The sequence below is a fragment of the Hypanus sabinus genome, chromosome 18 (assembly GCF_030144855.1).
Source record: "Hypanus sabinus isolate sHypSab1 chromosome 18, sHypSab1.hap1, whole genome shotgun sequence".
Classification (NCBI taxonomy): Eukaryota; Metazoa; Chordata; class Chondrichthyes; order Myliobatiformes; family Dasyatidae; genus Hypanus; species Hypanus sabinus.
The window spans coordinates 13929854-13953496 of record NC_082723.1 but is presented as its reverse complement, the minus strand read 5'-3'; the positions used below and the strand labels follow the sequence as shown (position 1 = coordinate 13953496).

Here is a 23643-nt window from a genome sequence, read left to right as displayed (position 1 = left end):
CATGTTCCTGCCACAATTAAACCACAGAACAGGACAAAATGCTAGGGGCATGAAGTTATTCTTTGCTGGAGCTGGAGATATAACACTATATAACCAGCATATAACCAGCAGTTATGGTCGAAATGACAATAAAAGTTGACGACTTGACATACTGTAGCTCCCTGTGTGCTATTCTATGTAGCATACACAAAATGCTGGAGGAACTCAGCACACCAGGCAGCATCTATGGAAAAGAGTAAACAGTCGATGTTTCGGGCCAAGACCCTTCATCAGGACTAGTCCTGATGAAGGGTCTTGACCCAAAATGTCAACTATTTTCTTTTCATCATGGATGCTGTGTGGCCTGCTGGATTCTTCCAGCATCTTGTGTGTGTTGCTTTGGATTTCCAGCACTGCAGATTTTCCCGTGTTTGCCGTTCTATGTGATAAGTGATGGGCATGCTCTATTCTTGAACGCTAAGTACAGTATATAGCTTTCTGTTACTAGGGAGCACAGGGCTTAATATGGCATGGTTTTCCATGATGCATGGTGTTATTGATTGTTACTCATGGCACTTTGCAAAGTCCACATGTGAATAGGAAATGTACACAGCCACCATAATTCACATTTTAATGTTTATTGTGGCCTGCATTATGTCATGTCATCTTGCAAATTGGAGGGCTCAAAGGCCCTCATCCACTAGCTGAAAGGGTTATAGCAAAAGGTAAACAGGAGGGAAAGAACAAAATTAACTTTGGAAAATCTATTCTGGTTGGAATGCCCTATACCAGGGGTCAGCAACCTTTACCACTGAAAGAGCCACTTGGACCCGTTTCCCACAGAAAAGAAAACACTGGGAGCCGCAAAACCCGTTTGACATTTAAAATGAAATAACACTGCATACAATGTTTTTTTTGCCTTTATGCTATGTATAAACAAACTATAATGTGTTGCATTTATGAAATTGATGAACTCCTGCAGAGAAAACGAAATTACATTTCTGCATGCAACAAAAACATTTTGAACTCCGAAAAAAAGACGTTGGGTTGAAGGTTACTTTTAAGTAAAATACTCAACGTCTATTTGAGTCCTTCTTGTATTTATGAAAAACGCCAAACTTAAATTTGCCGCCAGCAGCAAACCAAAAATAACGTCAGCCAGCTGTCAGCCTGAAAAATAAAAGGACTATTTCACTGAACAATGAAAAAATATGAATATACATAAAATAATAGGCAATTAAAATATTTATCATACTTGGTTAATGGGATTTCTGCTCCTGGACCTCAGCGCACAGCGTCTGCACATCAGGGCTGTATGACGTCACCTTCATCTTTACACAGGATCGCAAGCTGTCATCTGTGAGGCGTGCGCGATGTTTGTTTTTAATAAAGTTCATGTTGGAGAACACCTGCTCACATACATATGTGGATCCAAAGATCGACAGGACTCCAAGCGTATACTTTTTCATGTTTACATAAATGTCGGGCATAGCATTCCATGTTTCGAACACAAGTTTGTCCGGTTTTGGAAGGTTTTCAATATCACTCCATTTGTGATTCTGAGCAAGAACGGCCTTCTGACGGGCAACATCTTCAAGGTCTGCTGTCAAGCGTCTAAACTTGGACACCCATATGTCTTTGTCGGCTATGTCGGCCAGTTCCATCTCAAGATCAGGTTGACTCACACCTGCCAATGCAGTCGTATTCAGTAGGGAAGGATCGATGCTTAAGGGAGTGACCGGGAAGGATAATGTGTTTTTTTCCTCTCTGAACTCACAGAAGCATTTCCCAAACGATGTTTGCATTGCGATGATTGCAGAATGTAAATACTCCAAAATTATCATGTCGTGACCTTGTTTGAACTCTCTCAAATTGGGGAAGTGAGACAAAGTGCCTTTCTGTAAATCTCTGGCAAGCACTGTCAACTTGCGCTCGAATGCCAAAACATCCTCCAACATGTGCAGGGCTGTGCGTCCTTTCCCCTGAAGAGCTGTGTTCAGCGTGTTCAGGTGCGCTGTCATGTCTACCATGAAGTGTAGCTTTTCCAGCCACTCTGGCTGTTCCAGCTCAGGAAAGGTGAGCCCTTTGCTGCCCAGGAAAGTTTTCACTTCTTCCAGACACGCGACAAAGCGTTTCAGCACCTCCCCTTTGGACAGCCACCGGACTTTGTTGTGCAGCAGGAGATCAGAATATGCGCTTTCCATCTCGTCCAGTAACAAACGGAATTGACGGTGATTTAAACTTTTTGCCATTATTTTATTGACAATCTGAATGACAACATCCATTACTTCTGTGCATTCCGGAGGAAATGTTTGAGCGCACAGTGCCTCTTGGTGCAAGATGCAGTGAAAAGTCAGCAGCTTTCTGTCCAGCGACTTCTGCAGTAAAGCCACAAATCCCTTGTGCGTTCCCGTCATATTCGGAGCCCCATCAGTAGCTACTGACACCAGATGGGTGGTCTTTATTCCTTTGGCTCTTAAACAATTCAAGACAGCCTCACAGATGTCCTCCCCCCGTGTTTGGTCTTTTAGAGATATCAACTCAATCAGTTCTTCCTGTGGCCCGGCAGAGTTTACATACCGGCAGAACAACGCTATTTGTTCAATATCACCTTTGTCTTTAGACTCGTCACAGGCAATCGAGTAGGCCACAGCTGAATTGATGTCTTTAATTTGCTGTCTTGTGATGTCTTCTGCCATTTTTATGGTTCTGTCTTTGACAGTCTTTGCAGAGAGGGGCATATCCCTGATTTTCTGCACAATTTCACTCTTGTTTTTAAAGTCCGTGAATAGATGTTCTGAAATCTTAATGAAAGATTCTTTTATATATTCACCATCTGTAAACTGCTTCCCGTGCCTGACTATTTCCTGAGCGGCAATATAACTGGCGTATGTCGTTGATTTTCCAGACTTCATCCATTTCTGGAAATGATTTTTGCTCAGATCAACCTTCCGCATCAGTTCCGAAACGGCTTTTTTTCTCTCATCTCCATCCGGATATTTTTGAGCAAAGGCTGCGTGTTTACTCTGGAAATGCCTTGCGACATTTGACTTTTTGTTGTTTGCTAGTTTCTCATTGCATATTAAGCATACCGGTAAACCAGTCTCGTCAACAGTGAAAGCAAATGAATCTGTCCACGTATCATTAAACGTTCTGTTTTCTTCAGTCACTTTTCTTTTTTTAGAATTCTCCATAGTTGGCTTACCTTGGATCGAAAAATTAAAGAAATCGCGCACTGGCGGGTGTCAGGTATTGGCAGTGGTGACGTATATTAATAGCGATAAAAACACGTTGTAGCGGTGTGCTCACGCAGTCAGTAAACTGCAGTCGAATAACTTTATTCGAACTAAACAGCCTTGCTTTTAAGCCTCCCTCAACCCAGCCCCCATGGACGCAGATGCTGCAAAAGACGCGTACTCACAAACCCCCGTAGGCTATCTCCCTTAGCCGGAATGCTGGCTAATTGTGAGCCGTTTCGGATGTGCCAGGAAATGTGTCGCCATACTTAGATTGTACAAGATCACCATAATCTTCAAATTTAGAATTACATTTCAAAAGCTAACAAACTAACATAAAATACATTTTAATTAAATACTGACCAATTATTTCCCAAAGCCACAGGGAGCCGCAGCACAGAGGTGAAAGAGCCACAAATGGCTCGGGAGCCGCAGGTTGCCGACCCCCGCCCTATACTATTCAGAACATAATATCGTACCTGGTTACCCATTGACCAACAATTTCTGCTGCTATTGCAACATCTACTTGACTTTGATGACAAAACAAAATACTAACTCCTGTGAAGCTTTCTAAACATAAAGCATTTGAAATACTTTGCACTCTTGAAAATGATAGATGTGAAGACTCAACAATACATTTATAAACATCTTATTTTCTGAAGTTAATAAGAGACCTCCCAGCCTTAGGAGGAAGAAAGTAGAACCGTCTGAACTCATCTGTTCAGCAGGTTAATAGTTTGTGTAAAATAGAATATTTTTTTCTTTTATTATCATTTGCAATAAATACTGAGTCTGACCTAACCATCATTTTCTATAGACTTGTATGCATCAAACAGGTAGAATCATATACAGAAAGAAGATTTTTTCTACTGTGTATAATCTATGGTAAATGACACTATTGTTGTCAAACAAATCTGTTTGAAAGCACATTGGTGTAACAATCCATTTTCTTCAGTTGCCTGGGCTTAGCTACGTGATACAAGTTTTTCTGCAGGTTACCATTAAAATCCACTGTTGCCGTTCACACTTCCATTGAACCTACGGCTTACGCTTGGCACTGTTATGTGCCAAGAAGCCGACAGGGGATTAACAGAAATTCAATGGAAGATAAACTAGTGTATGCATATTGAAAAATAAATTCAATCAATTATCCCTGGCAATGTTCAATTCAGTTCCCTAAGATGTTACTTTATATTCCTGTCTACACATGATGTTGATCAGGTTAGCTGCAGGTATTTTGATTCCTCAGAATTTCTTCCAAGCCTCTAGAGTACTTTTATTCTTTTATCTTCAGGGTTGTTTTTGCCAACACTATTCCACTTTCGATGATTAACTGTCAAACTTTTTCTTGGCAAAGGCGGACCCACTTGGATTAATTTTCTTTTTGAATTTGGCACTGTAATCTGAAATATTTGATCTGACCTTAGAGTCTGCTGGAATAAAAGAATGATATCTTGTCCATTAGCTTGGTTTGCCCTTTGGAGAGCTAGAATATTAAATTAGAATTTCTCCCTGGCTCTTTTCCCATACTATATTTCAAGTACTCAATTAATTCCCTTTTGGAAGTTTTAGTAAAGAGTTTTCCATCACATTTCAAGTAGTCCATTATAAATTTTAAGTGGATGTGTTAAAGGTGTCTCTTTGATAAGTGGACTTGTAGAAATTTATTGCTCAGTGAGAAACTATTCCACCCATTAATTTTGTGCTAGCTAGAAAACCCACATGCAGTCAAATCCCAACTTCACTGTTTTGCTGGTTGTCATATAGTTAAAGCACATCCAGTGCTTGAAGCATTTTAAAATATAACACGCTTCCTCCACAGCCCTAGGTAGTAGATATCAGACCACAATAAACTCTAGGAGGTAGGTTAGAAGGGGTGGGTTCAGGATGAGTGGAGATTAAAAAAATATTCAGCCTCTCTTTTGCTCTACCCAACAATTACCTTAAATCCATGCACTCCAGTTAGTGACCCTCCTGCTAAGAGAAATGTGTCTTTCCTATCCATTCCATTTAGGCTTCTTATAATTTCATGCATCTTTGTTAAATCTCACAAGCTCCTTGGTTGCAAAGAAACCAACTCCAGTCAAGGCAACTGCTCCTTAGCTAAAATTCTTCAGCTCTGTTAAGGTCTTGGTAGCCTCTTTTTGTGTTTTTTGCGCATTCCCCATAATGTTGTAACCCAAACCTTCACCTGATTTTTGCAGGGATTTTCTTCATGTGTGGAATGACAGTAATATGTTCATTTCAGTTTTGCTTTAATTTTACATCAGTATCTTTACAAATTAGGGAGGAAAAATTATAGCTAGCTCAGGTTACAATCACTCAACAAATTTGCAGCTCGCTCTAAATGTTCTATGCAAAACTATATTTAACCTGCTGTCATTACTGTTGTGAATACAGCGAATAATATGTGAACAGGCTTCAGGAACCCATGAAAAGCATTCAGCCCAGATAGAGTACCTGGCCAAGTACTAAACACCTGTGCTGATCAATTGACTGGAGTGTTCACTGAGATCTTTAACCTCTTGCTTCGGAGGTGTGTGGTATCCACCTGCTTCAGTTAATGTCAGTGCCTGAGAAGAGCATGATAACCTGCCTCAATGACTATCATCCAGTAGCACTTACAGTAGCAGTGTTTTAAGCAGTTGGTGATGAAACACATTAACGCTATCCTGAGAGGCAACCTGGATCTGCTCCTATTTGCAGCAGATGCCATCTCATTGACTCTTCACTAAACCCTGGAACATCTGGACAGCAAAACAGCATACATCAGGATGCTCTTTACAACTACAGCTCCACATTCAGTACCACCATCCCCTCAAAGCTAACCAATAAGCTCTAAGACCTTGGCTTCAATACTGCCTTGTGCAATTGTGCAAATGGATCCTTGATTTTCTCACTTGCAGACCCTGGTCAGTTCAGATTGACAACAAAATCTCCACGATCTCCATCAGCACAGGTGCACCACAAGGCTATGTGCTTAGTCCCCTGCTCTACTCACTTTACACTCCACTGCCAAAGCACAGCTCCAGTGCCATTTTCAAGTTTGCTGATGACACCACTGTTGTAGGTGGACAATTCAGCACATAGGGGGGAGATTGAAAATCTGGCTGAGTAGTGACATAAAAATAACCTCTCACTCTATGTCAGCGAGACCAAGGAGCTGATTATAGACATTAAGAGAAGGAAACCAGAGATCCTTGAATCAGTTCTCATTAGAGGTGGAGAAAGACAGTAACTTTAAATTCCTTGGTGTTATTATTTCAGAAGACCTGTCCTGGGTCCAGCATGTGTGCAATTAATGAAGAAATCATGGCAGCACTTCTTCTTCCTTAGGAGTTTGCAGAGATTCAGCACAACATCTAAAGTTTTGAGAAACTTTTATAGATATGTAGTGGAGAGTGTATCAACTGGCTGCAACACGAACTGGTATGGAAACACCAATGCCCTTGAAGGAAAAATCCTACAAAAAGTAGTGAATACGGTCCAGTCCATAATAGATTAAGCCCTCCTCACCGTTGAGCACATCTCCACAGTGTTGTTGCAGGAAAGCAGCATCCATTATCAGGGACCCCCACCAACCAGGTTATGCTCTCTTCTTGTTGCTACCATCAGGAAGTATGCAGAGGAGCTTCAGGACTTGCACCATCAGGTTCAGGAACAGTTACTGCCCTTCAACCATTAGGATCTCGAACCAAAGGGGATAACTTCACTCAACTTCACTTGCCCCATCATTAAACTGTTTCCACAACCAATGGACATACTTTGTACTTTCAAGTACTCTTCATCTCATGTTCTCGATATTTATTGCTTTTTTATTATTATTTCTTTCTTTTTGTATTTGCACAGTTTGTTGTCTTCTGCATTCTGGTTTAATATCAAATTGGTCTTTTATTGTTTTATGTTTATTATTCTATAGACTTATTGAGAATGCCCACAAAGAAATGGTGACATGTATGTACTTTGATAATAAATTTACTTTGAAATTGTAAAATTAACTGTAAAATTGCTATTATGAACAAATAACTATAAAACAGATATCATGAGCATATTTACAGCATCTATTTTCTGTTTCCCAAGGGTTCAGGTGGAATTCTACGTGAATGAGAACACCTTCAAAGAACGACTGAAGCTCTTCTTCATCAAAAACCAAAGATCAAGTAAGTGACATGACCAGGATTGATGCTGAATGAAACTGACCCGACTTGTATTTGTAACAAGTAGTATTGCCAAACAGAATTTTTACAAAAATACTCATAAATACAGTGTCTTAACAACATCACATGGAAGCATTTTGAATTATTTCACTTAGAGTTATTTTATAAGAGTAACTGAAATATACCACAGCTATATTGCACAGAGGGTGGGGGGGGGTGGAGAAACGTTTCTACCAAAGGAGGTGTAAGGCGCTCCTTCTCTCTGTTACCTTTGGGCCCCCCCCCCACCCCAATCAGGGTCATGTGAAGCCAAGGGACAGTTATTGGGTGGATGTGTGGCAGCTGGTGCATATCACAAGTCCTGGTTATGTAACCACTGACACCAAGCAGACAGTCTCTGAGGAGTATTGATAATGGCTGGGGTCTCCCGTCTCGTAAAGACTGCCCAGAGAAGACAATAGTAAATCTTTGCCAAGAACAATCATGGTGACCAGGATTGCCTATGTCCTACGACATGGTACATAATGATGATGATATTGTACAGATCAAGGTTACACAGACAGAAATGAGATTCAGAAGTGAATAGAAGAAAGTGCAGCCTCTATGAATATAGTCTCATGATGTTGGTTTATTGCAGTTATTCATTGTGCTTACTGTATCCACTTAAAAGAGGGGAGAAATGTGCTTATGTGCAGGATAATGTTTCAAACTGTCCAAATGCGCACACATGTCAAGACATTTAATGGCCTTACTTCCAGGTCTGGTGCATTGATGTTGCTTCTTCATTTGAAAAGTTCCAACTTTTGGCACCTTTGCTTTGTTGTTTCAAAGAACCCATGGAGTATTTATACTTTATTAGCATATCCATAAGATTAATGGGTGAAATCTATTCATTGAAAATGTTCTGGATGTTTAGATGGTGCTAACATATATTAAATTGGAAGGAGTGTGAAAGAGCTGTTTGATGAAAACAAAATGCAAGTGTTCTTAGTGCAACTACAGCATAGATTTAATACAGTCTGCAATGACAGGGCAGTCAAGAACACTGTCAGGAAGGACTTGAAGAATCAACAAGGAAATCCAGTTATTTATCTCATTATTTCTGCCTAGTATTTTCTGGCCCAACAGAAAATTTGAAATGAGCATTAATTATTTTGGGAAGAATGGAAAGAAAAGGTGCATTTGGTTAACAATTCATATTGTCCCAAGAACTTCACATGTGCTTGTCATGTTTGATTATTTAGGGATTCAAAGTTCCTTTTCATATATTGTTATGGAATCCTTTATGTATCATTAAACATTTAATATAGAGAGTCAGAGCAATTGCACTCCTGAAATAGAAGCACTTCCTGTGTTTACGTTAAAGCAGAAAATGAGACCACAAGGAGAAACAAGAGTTGATGTTATGTCGAAGGTCCTTTGACAGAATTGTTACCATCAGGGAGGAGGTACAGGAGCTTCAAGGCACACACTCAATAATTCAGGAATAGCTTCTTCTCCTCTGGCATTAGGTTTCTGAATGGACATTGAACACATGAACATTACTTTTCTTCCCTTTTTGCACTACTTATTTAGATTAACTTTTATATAAGTACAAGAGAGTATAAGAGTATGGTCGATGTTTTAGGTCAAGACCCTTCAGCAAGACTCTTTGTGATTCTTTTTCTAAATTCATGACTCATGATCTAAAACTGAGATAATACCTCTCCAAATATAGGATCTGCAATACTTGGCCACAGGCTACATATTCTTTACTCCAGTCTGAAGGAACCTGTACTGCTAGTTTAGCAACGTCTGAAAAAATCTGAAACTCCTAGGGATAAATGGAAGCATTCTGGCCGAGCTAAATACCATTGGTGATCTTTTTGAAATAGAACATCAAACAATGCAACACAGGAACAGGCCCTTCAGTCCACAATGTTGTGCTGAGCCAATTAAATCAATAATCAAATGGACAATTAAATTAATCCCCTCTGCCTACACAATGTCTATCCTTCCATTTCCTAACATACATGTGCCTATCTAAGCGTATCTTAAAAAGTACCTAATGCATCCACCTCTACCACCACAGCAGGCACCCACCACTCTCTACTTAAAAAAAACACTTGCACCTCGTATCTCCTTTGAACTTACCTCCTCTTACATCAAATGTATGCCTTCTGGTATTAGGCATTTCAACCCTGGGATCAGTCAGTCAGATCGGAAATGACATCTTGCCCTCACTGACAACCAACACTGACACACCTCAGGGTGAGTGCTTAGCCTACTGCTCCACTCTCTTTACAACCATGACTGTGTGGGTCAGCACAGCTCAATAACATCTATAGATTTGCCAAAGAGACAACTATTGTTGGCAGAATTTCACATGGTGACAAGAGTGAGTTACATCACCAACCTTGCACTCAACATCAGTAAGAACAAGGAGTTGATTGTGGACTTCAGGAAGAGGAGGTTGAGGGAACTCATGCTTGCCTTCATTGAGAGATCAGCAGTGGGAAGGATGAGCAGTTTCAAATTCCTGGGTGTCAGTATCTCTGAAGATCAATCCTGGGCCCAACAAATTGACTGAATTACAAAGACGCTGGCTATATTTCATTAGGAGCTTCAGGAGATTTGGGACGTCACCAACTCATAAATTTCTACAGATGTACAGTGGAAAGCATTTTAATTTGTTACATCAACATCTGATGTGGAGGGAACACTGCACAGGATTGGGAAAAACTACAGAATGTTGTAAACTCAGTCAGCTCCATCATTGGCACCAGCCTCCCCAGCATCGAGGATACCTTCAAAAGGCAATGTCTCAAAACAGTGGCATCCATTATTAAGGACACCCATTACCCAAACATGTCCTCCTGTCATTGCTGTCATTAAGGAGGAGTACAGGGTCCTGAAGACACACATTCAACATTTCAGGAATAGCCTTTCCCCTCCGCCATCAGATTTCTGAATGGACGGTACATCACTACTTTGCTTTTCTTTTGCTCTCATTTTGCACTACTTATTTAATTTATTCATTTCCGTAGATGCTACTGGTCCTTATGAGTTCCTCTAGCATTTTGCGTGCGTTGCTTTGGATTTCCAGCATCTGCATAATTTCTTGTGGTTATTATTTAATATGTATAATTTATTTTTGTAATGTATGGTTTTTATTAATATGTATTGCAATGCTGCCCCAAAACAGCAAATTTCATGACATACGCTAGTGATATTAAGCCTGATTCTGAGATCTGAAATTCTGGAAATGATACTGATTGTCTACTCTATCAATGCCTCTTGTATTCTTATAAACCTCTATCAGATCTCACTTCAGCTATCGCAGCTCTAGAGAAAACAACCCAAGTTTGTCCAACCTATTGTTATGGCACATGTTCTCCAATCCAGGCAGCATCCTGGTAAACCTTTTCTGTACCCCCTCCAAAGCCTCATCATCCTTCCTATAATAGGGTGACCAAAACCGTTGACAATACTCCAGATGCGGCTTAACACTAGTTTTATAAAGCTACAGCATAACTTCTTGGCTCCCACCATGGCCCTTACACATAATTTCTTTGTTTTCAAATATTTGTAACTCCACTAATCTTTGAAAATTCCAAGCAGGCTTCAAGATTTAGTTTCCTCTACTTCCGGCCTTCAGTGTGTTCTCAGTTTTAATCATTTCCTTCTGGTGGCCATAACTTCACTTGGCTGGATGCTAGTGTTGGAAGCTTCTCCTCAAATCTCGAGGTCCCCTACCTTACTCTTTTTTTTTAAGATACTCCTTTAAAACCTATCACCTCGCCAGTTGTCTGGTTTCCAATTTGCTTTCCATCTTGGTTTCAGACTTAATTTCACAGTTTTTCCTGTGGAGTGGTATGGAACATTTTGCTGCAATCAAGCATAAAAATGAAAGCTCTCTTAGAGGTTTTAAGTGTTTTATGTATACCTGTAAAGCAGATGGCATGATATGTTCACTCAAACAAAAGAGAAAGATATTGGGAAGAGATGTATTTTAGATGTCTTATTCGGAATTAAACATGACACCAAGGTCCGGCTTTGTACTTGTGCTCCTCTAATCAAATAAAAATTGATTTCCTGATTTGATGTGGATGTTAGAGTGATATACTTTGTCATGAGGTTACTTAATGTGGTGGATTAAATTGCAGGCTGATGATATCTGTGCCATGAGGTTACCAGATTTGAACTGCTGGATCGATTCTGAATCTGACCCATTTGACACAAGATAATGTGAGGTTTTCTCAATTTCAAATTAGAACTGTGCCTTGGACATTCTTTTCAATATTGTCATTGTTAGATATATCTGCAGTTTGAATTACCTAAAGCAATAAAACCTCTTGGTAATGTAATGTCCTTTCTGATTGTAACTGATACAAAATTATTTGTACTTCTCTGAGATTTATACAACTTTTCAGGAGGGCTATGATATACTTCTCATTCAGTATATCTCTTGTATATGACTGTGCAAAATTTTTATTCGTCATCAGCAATACCTAATTTCAAAAATTCATGATTCTTTTGAGTGAGTTTCAATAAATATCTTACAGAACCATAAATTGTTCTTTAAGAAAGGAACCTGTGTCTGCATCAAAGAAAAAAAGTCTATTGCATTCCTCCTGTTCAGATTTAACTCATTGACAACATATCATTTTCTCAGTACCTCAAAAACATCATGGTTCAGAACCAGTTTGATGCACTGGTTTAGAAATTCAGTGGAGATCTACTAAAGGGTCATTGCATTTTGATTGCTGGTCCCCAAATTTTAGCAGTGTATAAAGTCTAAGTATTGATCAATACCCAATGGGCCTTAAGCACTTCTCTTCATTCTTGCCCCATTAGAGGTTGTATCACATTAACCTAGGACTGAGGCCAAAATTCAGGGTTAATGGGGAAGAGATCTCCAATGCTCAGGGCTTAGAGGTTCATTTGGGCTTGGGCTTGGGCTTGGGCTTAGTTTAGAGTTGAGCCTGTGGTCAAAGTGGCTTGGTGCATGAGCAGTAAGTTAGTTTGGAGAGCTGAAGAGCAGGGAGCAAATAGGGAGTTTAGTTCTAGTTTAGCAGCTGTAAGGGAAATTGGGGCAATTGAAGAGTGACAGTGTAATTGGGGAAATCTGGGATGATCAGGAATTAATGGGTTAATCAGGGAGTTGGTTGGGTTCAGGGTTGTAGGTGTGATTAGTTTTGAAGTTCTTAGATGATACTGATGGGTGGGAATGGGTTTAGTGCAGTGGGGGGTTCCCTAAATGAGTGATGGGTAAGGAGGGGGATTAACCTGCCTTTCGTAATTTTCAGCCAAACGCTGGAATCTACTCCATTTAGTGCTGTTTGTTCTAAGATTATCCAACTGAAAACTTCAACAAAGTGTGATCTCATTTCCTCAGAAATGCTTTGGAGCTGATGTGAATCACAAGTGGAAAAGCTTGAACAAGTTCCCAGTTTGATTCAATTTGACCTGGAAATCACATTTTAATCAGAGTTCATTTAAAAAAAAAAGCTGCATGTATAAATTTCTCAACTTATATTAAATTAGGTCAGAAATTGAAGAAGAGTCCAAAGTAAAGGGTGCTTTCTCTTTCTCTGCAGGTTTAAGAATACGCCTCTTTAACTTCTCCTTGAAGGTGCTTACATGTGTTTTGTACATTGTACGAGTTTTGCTGGATCACCCTGAAGAAGGAATTGGATGGTAAGATATTAGTTCTTTTTAAAGCAGCTAAGATCACAGTTCATGCATATCCTTAGTTAAATGTCTTGTATAATACTGATAGTGATTCATAGCACTAGGGACTTTACTTTTCTTGGTGCACCTCCATCTTTGTTGGTGATCACATTAAGATGTTCAATCAAAGTTAATAGTGTGACACTAATGAAAGAAGCAGGCTATCAAATATTTTTGGTATTCATGCCTAGGTCATAGTTGTAATGTGCTGAATAATGTGTGTGTTCCCTCGGAATATCCTTTAGGCTCTGTGTGGTGCAACTCTGCTTTGTAATCCAGAGCTAGTGAATTTCCATTGTGCATCAATTATGTTAGGAATCCCAACATTTTAAGCCAATAATTCATTCCTACCATTAACTGAGGGGTCTTCAGACCCCAGATTGGGAACCCCTTAAATTAAGTGATCGCTAAATTTAAAACAATGATATTAGATAAATATAACAGTTAAAACTATATTACATAAAAGAACCTAGAAATTACAGCACATGAAAAGGCCATTCAGTCAGTGACCCCATAACTAACCCTCAGATAAGCCTCCACTTTCCTTGCTTCACTTCAACACACTAAATTGAAAATGTAACTAAGTCTGAAGAACAAACAGTACATTTATATCCCTTTCTTTGAAACATCAGCTTACTACTGTCATTATTTCCATTGTCTGTATTTATAATTGAAAGTACATGTTTAAGATTTCACACCTACCACCCAAGGACAATGGCATTGTACCTCGCACTTTCCTTCTCAGCTTCCAATTTCATTAATGATAAAATAAAATCACAGCAGTATGGAATGTATAATTTCCAAAAAAAGGACTAAATTGTAGCTACACTTCCTTACCCAAATGGCTCTCTTTCCAGAAGTCTGTACATTTAAATGATTCCTAATGTACAGATCAACAGAAAATCAGTGTAAATTGAATGTGTCATTTTCTACCTCCCACGTGCTTGCATGGTTGGTAATCTTCAGCATTCTGTTAGATGAAATTCTGAATTTGCCGCAACTCTTTTTAATATTGTGGGTATAAATTGGACTTGTTGGTCATGTTTTCTTTGGAAGTAGCGAAAATCCTTTGATACCTTATAAAGTGTTGATGCTTGTTTTCTGTTAGCCATGTCCATTAGAAATTGGGTCAGCAGTTTTATAGACAATAGACAATAGGTACAGAAGTAGACCATTCGGCCCTTCGAGCCTGCACCACCATTCTGAGATCATGGCTGATCATCTACTATCAACACCCGGTTCCTGCCTTGTCCCCATATCCCTTGATTCCCCTATCCATAAGATACCTATCTAGCTCCTTCTAGAAAGCATCCAGGGAATTGGCCTCCACTGCCTTCCGAGGCAGTGCATTCCAGACCCCCACAACTCTCTGGGAGAAGAAGTTTTTCCTTAACTCTGTCCTAAATGACCTACCCCTTATTCTCAAACCATGCCCTCTGGTACTGGACTCTCCCAGCATCTGGAACATATTTCCTGCCTCTATCTTGTCCAAACCCTTAATAATGTTATATGTTGCAATCACATCCCCTCTCAATCTCCTTAATTCTAGCGTGTACAAGCCCAGTCTCTCTAACCACTCTGCGTAAGACAGTCTGGACATCCCAGAAATTAACCTTGTGAATCTACGCTGCACTTCCTCTACAGCCAGAATGTCCTTCCTTAACCCTGGAGACCAAAACTGTACACAATACTCCAGGTGTGGTCTCACCAGGGCCCTGTACAAATGCAAAAGGATTTCTTTGCTCTTGTACTCAATTCCCTTTGTAATAAAGGCCAACATTCCATTAGTCTTCTTCACTGCCTGCTGCACTTGCTCATTCACCTTCAGTGACTGGTGAACAAGGACTTCTAGACCTCTTTGTATTTCTCCCTTACCTAACTCTACACTGTTCAGATAATAATCTGCTTTCCTGTCCTTACTCCCAAAGTGGATAACCTCGCACTTATTCACATTAAACATCAGCTGCCAAGTATCTGCCCACTCACTCAGCCTATCCAAGTCACCCTGAATTTTCCTAACATCCTCATCACATATCACACTGCCACCCAGTTTAGTATCATCAGCAAACTTGCTGATGTTATTCTCAATGCCTTCATCTAAATCATTGATGTAAATGGTAAACAGCTGTGGTCCCAATACCGAGCCCTGTGGCACCCCACTAGTCACCACCTGCCATTCCGAGAAACACCCATTCACCATTACCCTTTGCTTTCTATCTGCCAACCAGTTTTCTATCCATGTCAATATCTTCCCCCCCCCAATGCCATGAGCTCTGATTTTACCCACCAATCTCCTATGTGGGACCTTATCAAATGCCTTCTGAAAATCGAAGTACACTACATCCACTGGATCTCCCTTGTCTAACTTCCTGGTTACATCCTCGAAAAACTCCAATAGATTAGTCAAGCATGATTTGCCCTTGGTAAATCCATGCTGGCTTGGCCCAATCCTATCACTGTTATCTAGATATGCCACTATTTCATCTTTAATAATGGACTCTAGCATCTTCCCCACTACTGATGTTAGGCTGACAGGACGATAGTTCTCTGTTTTCTCCCTCCCTCCTTTCTTAAAAAGTGGGATAACATTAGCCATTCTCCAATCCTCAGGAACTGATCCTGAATCTAAGGAACATTGGAAAATGATTACCAATGCATCCGCAATTTCCAGGGCCACCTCCTTTAGTACCCTAGGATGCAGACCATCTGGACCTGGGGATTTGTCAGCCTTCAGTCCCATCAGTCTACTCATCACCGTTTCCTTCCTGATGTCAATCTGTTTCATTTCCTCTGTTACCTTATGTCCTTGGCCCATCTATACTTCTGGGAGATTGCTTGTGTCTTCCCTAGTGAAGATAGATCTAAAGTACTTATTAAATTCTTCTGCCATTTCTCTGTTTCCCATAACAATTTCACCCAATTCATTTTTCAAGGGCCCAACATTGTTTTTAACTATCTTCTTTCTCTTCACATACCTAAAAAAGCTTTTGCTATCCTCCTTTATATTCCTGGCTAGCTTGCATTCGTACCTCATTTTTTCTCCCCATATTGCCTTTTTAGTTAAGTTCTGTTGTTCCTTAAAAATTTCCCAATCATCTGTCCTCCCACTCACCTTAGCTTTGTCATACTTCCTTTTTTTTAATGCTATGCAATCTCTGACTTACTTTGTCAACCACTGCAGCCCCTTCCCCCCTTTGAATCCTTCCTTCTCCGGGGGATGAACTGATTTTGCATCTTGTGCATTATTCCCAAGAATACCTGCCGTTGCTGATCCACTGTCTTTTCTGCTAGGATATCTGTCCAGTTAACTTTGGCCAGCTCCTCCCTCATGGCTCCATAGTCTCCTTTGTTCAACTGCAACACTGACACCTCCGATCTGCCCTTATCCTTCTCAAATTGCAGATAAAAACTTATTATGGTCACTACCTCCTAATGGCTCCTTTACTTCAAGATCACTTATCAAATCCTGTTCATTACACAACAGTTTTGATTTATTCCAACCCAGGTGCCATCACCCCATCAGATTTTCCAGACAATGATTTTATTAACAAGCATAGTGCAATAATTGTTTGTAGAAATCAGGTTAAAAGATTCTGACTGATGACCTTCATACTTAACTCCCAGTAAAAATAAAGAATACATCTCATTTTGAAGGGATTATTCATACATAATGTTATATTTTCAGCGATAGCACATCTTATTAATGTTCCTAGTATAAAAAGCCTCATTGTTAGCAGTTCTGAGCACAGGCCAAAGTGCACTTTTGCCGAGGGCTTCAGGTCACACATCTTTAGATGAGTTGCTAAGTAGACTAATTACAAGAATTCCAAATACTGCTACTGTCCATGTGACTTGGAGCAAACATCAGGCTTACAGCTGGAGATCTACCTCCCCATTTCCTGCCATGAAAAATCCTGTGTAAAAGCATCAATTTGCTTTTGAGTCAATGCATAAATAATGTGGTAGCTGCCTACTTAATTGTGAGATTGAGTTTTGATGCGTCTTAAAAGGAGGATCCTACAACTTTGTTGTTTTACTTTTTTTTGCAAACATATGATTTGATGTTCAGTCACTGTGTCCATTTTGTGCACCATATCATGGGAGAAATCCAATTTCTAGACATTTATGTCAATTGGAACAGATTAATAGTCCCTGGTTGACTATGGAGTTGATCATCAATAATTAAGTTTCTGATAATGAACAGGGTGGCGGAGTGAAGGTATGTCTCTACCAAAGGATTTGTAAGGCACTCCTTCCTTCTAATTATCTGCAAGTTACCCTTGGGCAAGGTGTAGTACCTGCTTTGCTTCCCCTCCCCCCCCCCCCACCGATCACGGTCACGTGAAGCTATGGGAACAGGTGTTGGATGGTCGTATGAGAAGCTGGTGCAAATCACTTCCTGGTTATGCAACCACTGACACCAGGCAGTACTCTGAAGAAAATTGATAATGGCTGGAGTGAACCATCTTATAAAGACTCTCTCCAGATGGTAAACATTTCTGTACAAGAATTTGCCAAGAACAATCATTGTCATCAAAAGATCACGATTGTCTACATCATGCAAAACAGCACATAACAAACGAACAAATAATGAACACCACAGTACCTACCAGTCTGCTCAAGGTCTATATAGGGACTTGCATGCACAATGAAAAATTATGACTTGAAACAAAAGTTTTTCCTTGTACAATGTTTATTTCAAAGTAACATGCACATGGAATAATATTGACAACATTGATTGCTGCTTGAGTGAAAGATCGCTGAATGTGAGTCGTATGCCTGGTGGAGAAGAAATAGAGTAACTTTTCATTTCAGATCTTTTGAAATCTGATTGAAAGGTCATAATTGAAATGAGAGCAGATACTCATTAATATAAAAGTTTCTGATTTAGCTTTAGTTTTATTTTTCCCTCTCCTGGGAGAGTGGCTTGGGGGGGGGGGTGGGGGAAGGTAATTTATGTACATGGTTGGAGGGTCTCAAGATGAAGTAAGCTTTATAAAGTAGTTGAAAGCGTCCTTTGATCCTGTTTTCTCAAATGTACAGTTGCATCCACTGTTCTGGCACTTTATGTTTTTATTGAGTACTATCTAGTTTCAACCATTTAGCACTCATGTGGAATCGTTGGAGGGTTGGTGGCTTGCTAGTTGACTGAGGATTGCTGCAAAAATTGACAATAGATCAATAACTAATATTCCAAGTATAAATATGTAAATAAATATTTGAACTAGCTTTGCACTTTTAATAATGCCTTACACTGCAATTCTGTATTTTAAGGCTGAGCAGTATTAATCTAAAGTATAATGCAAATAAATTGAAAGAGTGTACTTACTATCACATGAAGTGCCAAATGTTCAAAGAGGATGCTGCAGCTAAGCAGGCTCCAATTGCACAACTTCAAAATATTAATATAAATAAACTAATTTTTTTCAGATTTATTTGGTCTAACATTGATATAAAAGTCACTATTTGAGCTTATTGGTAAGCTTAGAAATTTTGCTGATTACATAAGATTTCTAAATGGATAAATGAGAGTTTACTGTACTTCAAACTTTCAAAGATGTTTCTCTGCAGGTGTTTGCAAAATTACTTGCAAAGAAGTGCAAAACTTTATGCAAGTAATTTTCTTCAAAACTAGATGGGGCTGCAGCTCACATTTTGGTTAAAACTCTGAAAGATTAGTTTCAGATTTACATCTTTCAGACCAAAACTGAAGTGCTCTGACTTCAAACTTAGGGCAATATTTGTAATGACCAGTGAGTACAAAAATCTTGTGCTGTACAGTTTTTTGCCCAGTGCAACAACATGCGCACACTGAATTATTGATTCAATAACCTCTTCCATAAAAACAGTATAAATAAGCCAGTTCTAAAAATCTGCACACTGATCATTGCAAACATCATGTTGTCAACACCACCCACATCAGAAACCAGAAAAGGAAATGTGATTGTTTACAATCGTGAAAATATACTTAACATGCTAACGAGGTCCCTTTGTGCACAGGTAAATTCCTTTGTGTGCTAGTAGCAAAGGATGATGTGTGTGTGTGCACCTTGGAGGGAACATTGGTTGCAATAGCTAGTAATATTCTAATGCGTACCTCTGGATCCCTGAATCTGCAGACTGGGATCCTATCAGCAGCAGAGCAAACCAACGATTAAAATGTAGTCTAAAATAAGTTACTAAATGGTCATGAGGTGGATCAAAGTCTTGCCATGCACCCTTCACCACCTCTAACAATTTCTCGGGGGCTGCACTAGAGTTCTTTAAAAGGGTAGTTAGGGAAATACAGCAAAGTAAAACAGTTTGGAAACAAAAGAGATCACAGATGCTAGGAACTGGAACAACAGAACACTGGAAGAACTTCAGGTCAGTCCGTATCTATGGGGGCAGAAGGTTGGAGATGATGTTTTGGGTCAAGACTTTGCAAATGGAACTTGCAATTATTGCATTCTATGCAGATGAGGATCAGGAGGATAGCTTCTAGCTTCAAAAGGCATTGATGTCTATCTGCATTTGTCCTGTGATTCTCAAAGTGATGCTACAGGATGTGTGAATGCCAGTACTTAAAAGTTGCTTTTTGTTGTGCTCAAAATGAATACTGGAAAACTAATAACCATATAGCCACAGTTTCCTGTCCTGTACTCCCTCTACAGGCCATTCACCTTCAGGAATGACCAAAAGAGGAATTGCCCTTTTACGATATCTGTCATGAATTTTTTTCACCCTGCTGTCTCCATGGTGACATCAAACAAATAATTTTAAAATGGGTTAATGCTTCCCTGAAGGCATAGAGGAAGAGAATGATTGTGGAGGATGTGCGTAGTAACTTTTAAGGCTAAGTACATATGTTCTGACTTTTTTAAGAACAAAAGACTGTTGAATCCAGGTTACTGTTCAATCTGTGCCACTACATGAGAAAATGAAAAGGGCTCAATGGTCAAAGTTAAGTAGTAAATCACAAATATAATTGTGATGCATGTTTATTTAATCTTGTCTATAAAGCAAAAAACACATCCAGTCTTGATTATTAAAAGTTAATTTTTATCATCCACAGAGTATGTATACACTCCAACAAATACTTGTCTGCAACAAGAAGTGAATAGTCTAAATACAAATGCAAAATCATCAGGCAGAGAAAGACTTCTGGAGTATTCAAGCCTTTTTTGTGGGTCATTTCACCCCAGAAATTTTCATCCCATTTTAGAAAGGATATCAAGGCTTTGGAGAGGGTGCAGAAGAGGCTTACCAGAATGCTGTCTGGATTAGAGGGTTTTACGAGAGGTTTGACAAACGTAACGAGCTGCCAGTGCAAGTGGTGGATGCAATTTTGATTTCAACATGTAAGAGAAGTTTGGACAGGTACAGTTACAGTTTGAACAGGTATATGTATGGGAGGGGTATGGATGGTTATGGTCCAGGTGCAGGTCGATAGGACTCAGCAGTTTAAATAGTGTGGCAAGGATTAGATGGGCCAAATGGCATGTTTCTGTGCTGTAGTTTTCTTTGATATCTCAGGTCAAAGTCAAGTTTACTGTTATATGTACAAATACAATGAAAAGCTTACCTGCAGCAGCATCACAGGCACACAGCATCATATAACCAGTGTTCACAAAAAAAAACAAACATAAAAGTATATATAATTTTACTTTTCAGAAATGCTTTAATGCTAAGATGGCAGTTCCATATAATCTGGAGGTCATAGGTGATATTTTAAAAATGGAGCCTTTACCCATCTAGATTATCAGGTGCTTATGTTGCAAGGCAATTTATAACCACTGGTTTGCTTGAAATGTAGGTATATTTCTTGTTTATTTTTCAGCATTTGGGCATCATTAATGAGGCTAGAGTTAACTGTTATCCCTCATTGGCCATGAAAAGATAGTGACAAGCTGCCTTATAGAATCACAGTAGTCATTATGTTGATGGTCCTCTCTCAGTGCTGCTGAAGAGCAATTTTCAAATATTGGACCCATCAGTAATGAAGGACTGGCAATATGTTTTCAAATAAGATCCAGAATCAGAATCGGGGTTAATATTACTGGGAAATGTCATAGATTTTTTGTGTGGCTGTAGTACAATGCAATACATAATAAAATCTATAAAAAATCTATAAATCTATAAAAAAGAAAATTTAATTAAGTAATGCAAAAAGAGAGGGAAAAATACTAAGGTAGTGTTCATAGATTCATTGTCCATTCAGAAATCTTATAGCAGAGGGGAAGAAGCTGTTCCTGAACCATTGAGTTGTGTGTGTGCTAAGGCTCCTGTATCACCTCCTTGACAGTGGCAATGAGAACAGGGTTTGGACTGGGTTGTGAGGTAGCTTGTGACTTGCACGATAACCTGCAAAGTACTGGATTTCCCATGTGCCTGCTGCCTTCTTGGTGGTAGGAGTGACAGGTCTCGGCTGGCCTGATGGAGTAATTGAGCTTTGTAATTGCAGTGCAATTTGTGTGTAGTAACTGCAGCTGTTCTCTGCTGGTGGCCAAGGCATTGGTTGTTTAGGTTGATTGACTTGTTTGCCTTGTGAGGGGAATGTTACATCCTGAAAGGATTTGAACTCCAGACAAGTGGAGAATATTCAATCTTTGTGTTTCTTTCATGTATGTTGGAGGTGGTGGAAAGTTTTCAGAATATTAGGAGTTGGGTCATTCTGCAAGATACTGCAGTCTCCGACCTACAAGATATTGTAGTCGTCATATTAACGCGGCTGATCTGGTTGAGATCAGTTGTAACCCCTTCAAATGGCTGCAGGTGAGGAATTTAGCAGTGGTACTCATGAGTAAGAAGGTAGATTTCATTTGGAAATGGTCATTACCTGGGAATTTTGTGATCCAAATGTTACTTGTCAATTTATATCAACCCATGCTTGAATGTTAGCTTGGTCTTGCAGCGTACCGGCATAGATCGTTTCTACTACATGTTGTTTTAACTCAGGGGTTTCCAAATATTTTTAATACCATGGAGCCATACCATTAAGTAAGAGGTCCATGGACCCCAGGTTGGGACCCCTGTTTAACTGTTCAACATAAATACTGTATAGTCTGTATTGCAGCTTCCCTAGGCTGGAACTTCATCATTTTTTCTATATATTATTGTTGCTTCCATCATGCCTTATGTTTACCTTATTGACTAAAGATAATCCCTGACTTGATAGTAACAGTAAAGTGAGGGATATGGCGGGCCACAAGGGTGGTAGTATGCATTTCTGTCTTTCTGCTGATTATCCGCAGTGCTTTAAGAATGCCCTGTTTTAAGCTAATAGCTCTGAGTCTGTCCCATTTTAATACAATAGCAGTGCTGCATAATATGATGGTGGGGGGTCTTCTCCACATGCACCCACAAGTACTGTGACGTGGCCATTCAGCAATTGGCCAGCTCAGTCAGTGCTGGTGCTACCAAGAACCTGCTGAGTTCCTCCAGCTTGTTGTACATGTTGCAAGCACCCTTGTTGATGGATGATGACCATGCATTGTGTCTTTGCTACTTCTAACCTTTCTGCTATGTTGTTCAATGTGAGGTGACAGTGATTCATCGGTTGAGGGAAGATGGTAGGTGGTAATCAGAAAGTTTCCTTTCCCATATTTCAGTTAATTGAGGGATCTAGAGTCAATTCTACATTCTCCAAAGGCTACACCTTTCTACTTGTGCACCAACATGCCATCACCTCTAGTGGATCTATTCCGATCAGTGGGACTGGTTCATAATTACAGTTACAATTACAAAAGAACAGAAAAGAATTGCATAATTTTCATGTTGTACCATTGATGCTTCTGCAATTATGACTTAAATATTGTAATTGGAATAATCTCTTTGCTAGAGATATTGAAGAGCATTGTTGCCTTGAGATTTGATCGATCCTTTACTTTGCTTCTTAGCTTTCTATCCTCCATTCTAAGAAAAGTACTCACCTTGCATTCTCTAATAATTCTGTACATGATGTTTTTTGATCTTTATCAACTCCCATTTCCCCAGCACATGAATTTCATTTTTTTTAACCTTCTCTTGAATACTTCAATGTCCTCATTGTTTTCTGCACTTTTCAATCTTCTGTGTTCTAAATGCTCTTTGTAAAAGTAACTTGTTAGGCCACGGCTAGAAATTTGTGTAAAATTCTGGTACCTTGCTAAGAGGAGGATGTCAGTGAATTTGAGAGTACAGAGCTTGCATGGGCCTAAAGTTGGTCTTCAATAAAGAGTTCACAGATGCTAAAAGACTCCTTGAGTTTATTTAGTTTAGTTTTCTCCAGCTTTACAATTATGTTTCATTGACTTTTCCAAATACACTACCCACTTATGCATATGATGGGCAGATTTCATTAGAGATGCAGGTGGCCCCCGTTTTTTGAATGTTGGCTTTACAACAGCTCGCTGTTATGAAAGACCTACATTAGTACCTGTTTTCGCTAACCAAAGAGGATCTCTGCTTTTACGTTAAAAAGACGCCCACTTTATACGTGTGTTTACCCCAAGAAAGACTACAGTGACCGTGAAGCCTTGTGCGGGCAGTTGTGTGTGCATGGTTGTACATGTGTAGGTGTATACATACCAATTTTGTTT

At 39.5% G+C, this 23643-nt stretch overlaps 1 protein-coding gene across 1 annotated transcript in view; it reads left to right on the top strand.

The window, feature by feature from the left end:
• kcnt1b (potassium sodium-activated channel subfamily T member 1b) overlaps window positions 1–23643 on the top strand; it is a 488428-nt gene that overhangs the window by 253930 nt on the left and 210855 nt on the right. Inside the window, exons 3-4 of the mRNA XM_059993689.1 lie at window positions 7296–7375; window positions 12952–13051. Of these exons, the coding sequence (XP_059849672.1) occupies window positions 7296–7375; window positions 12952–13051 (180 nt within the window). The remainder of the gene's footprint in view (window positions 1–7295; window positions 7376–12951; window positions 13052–23643) is intronic.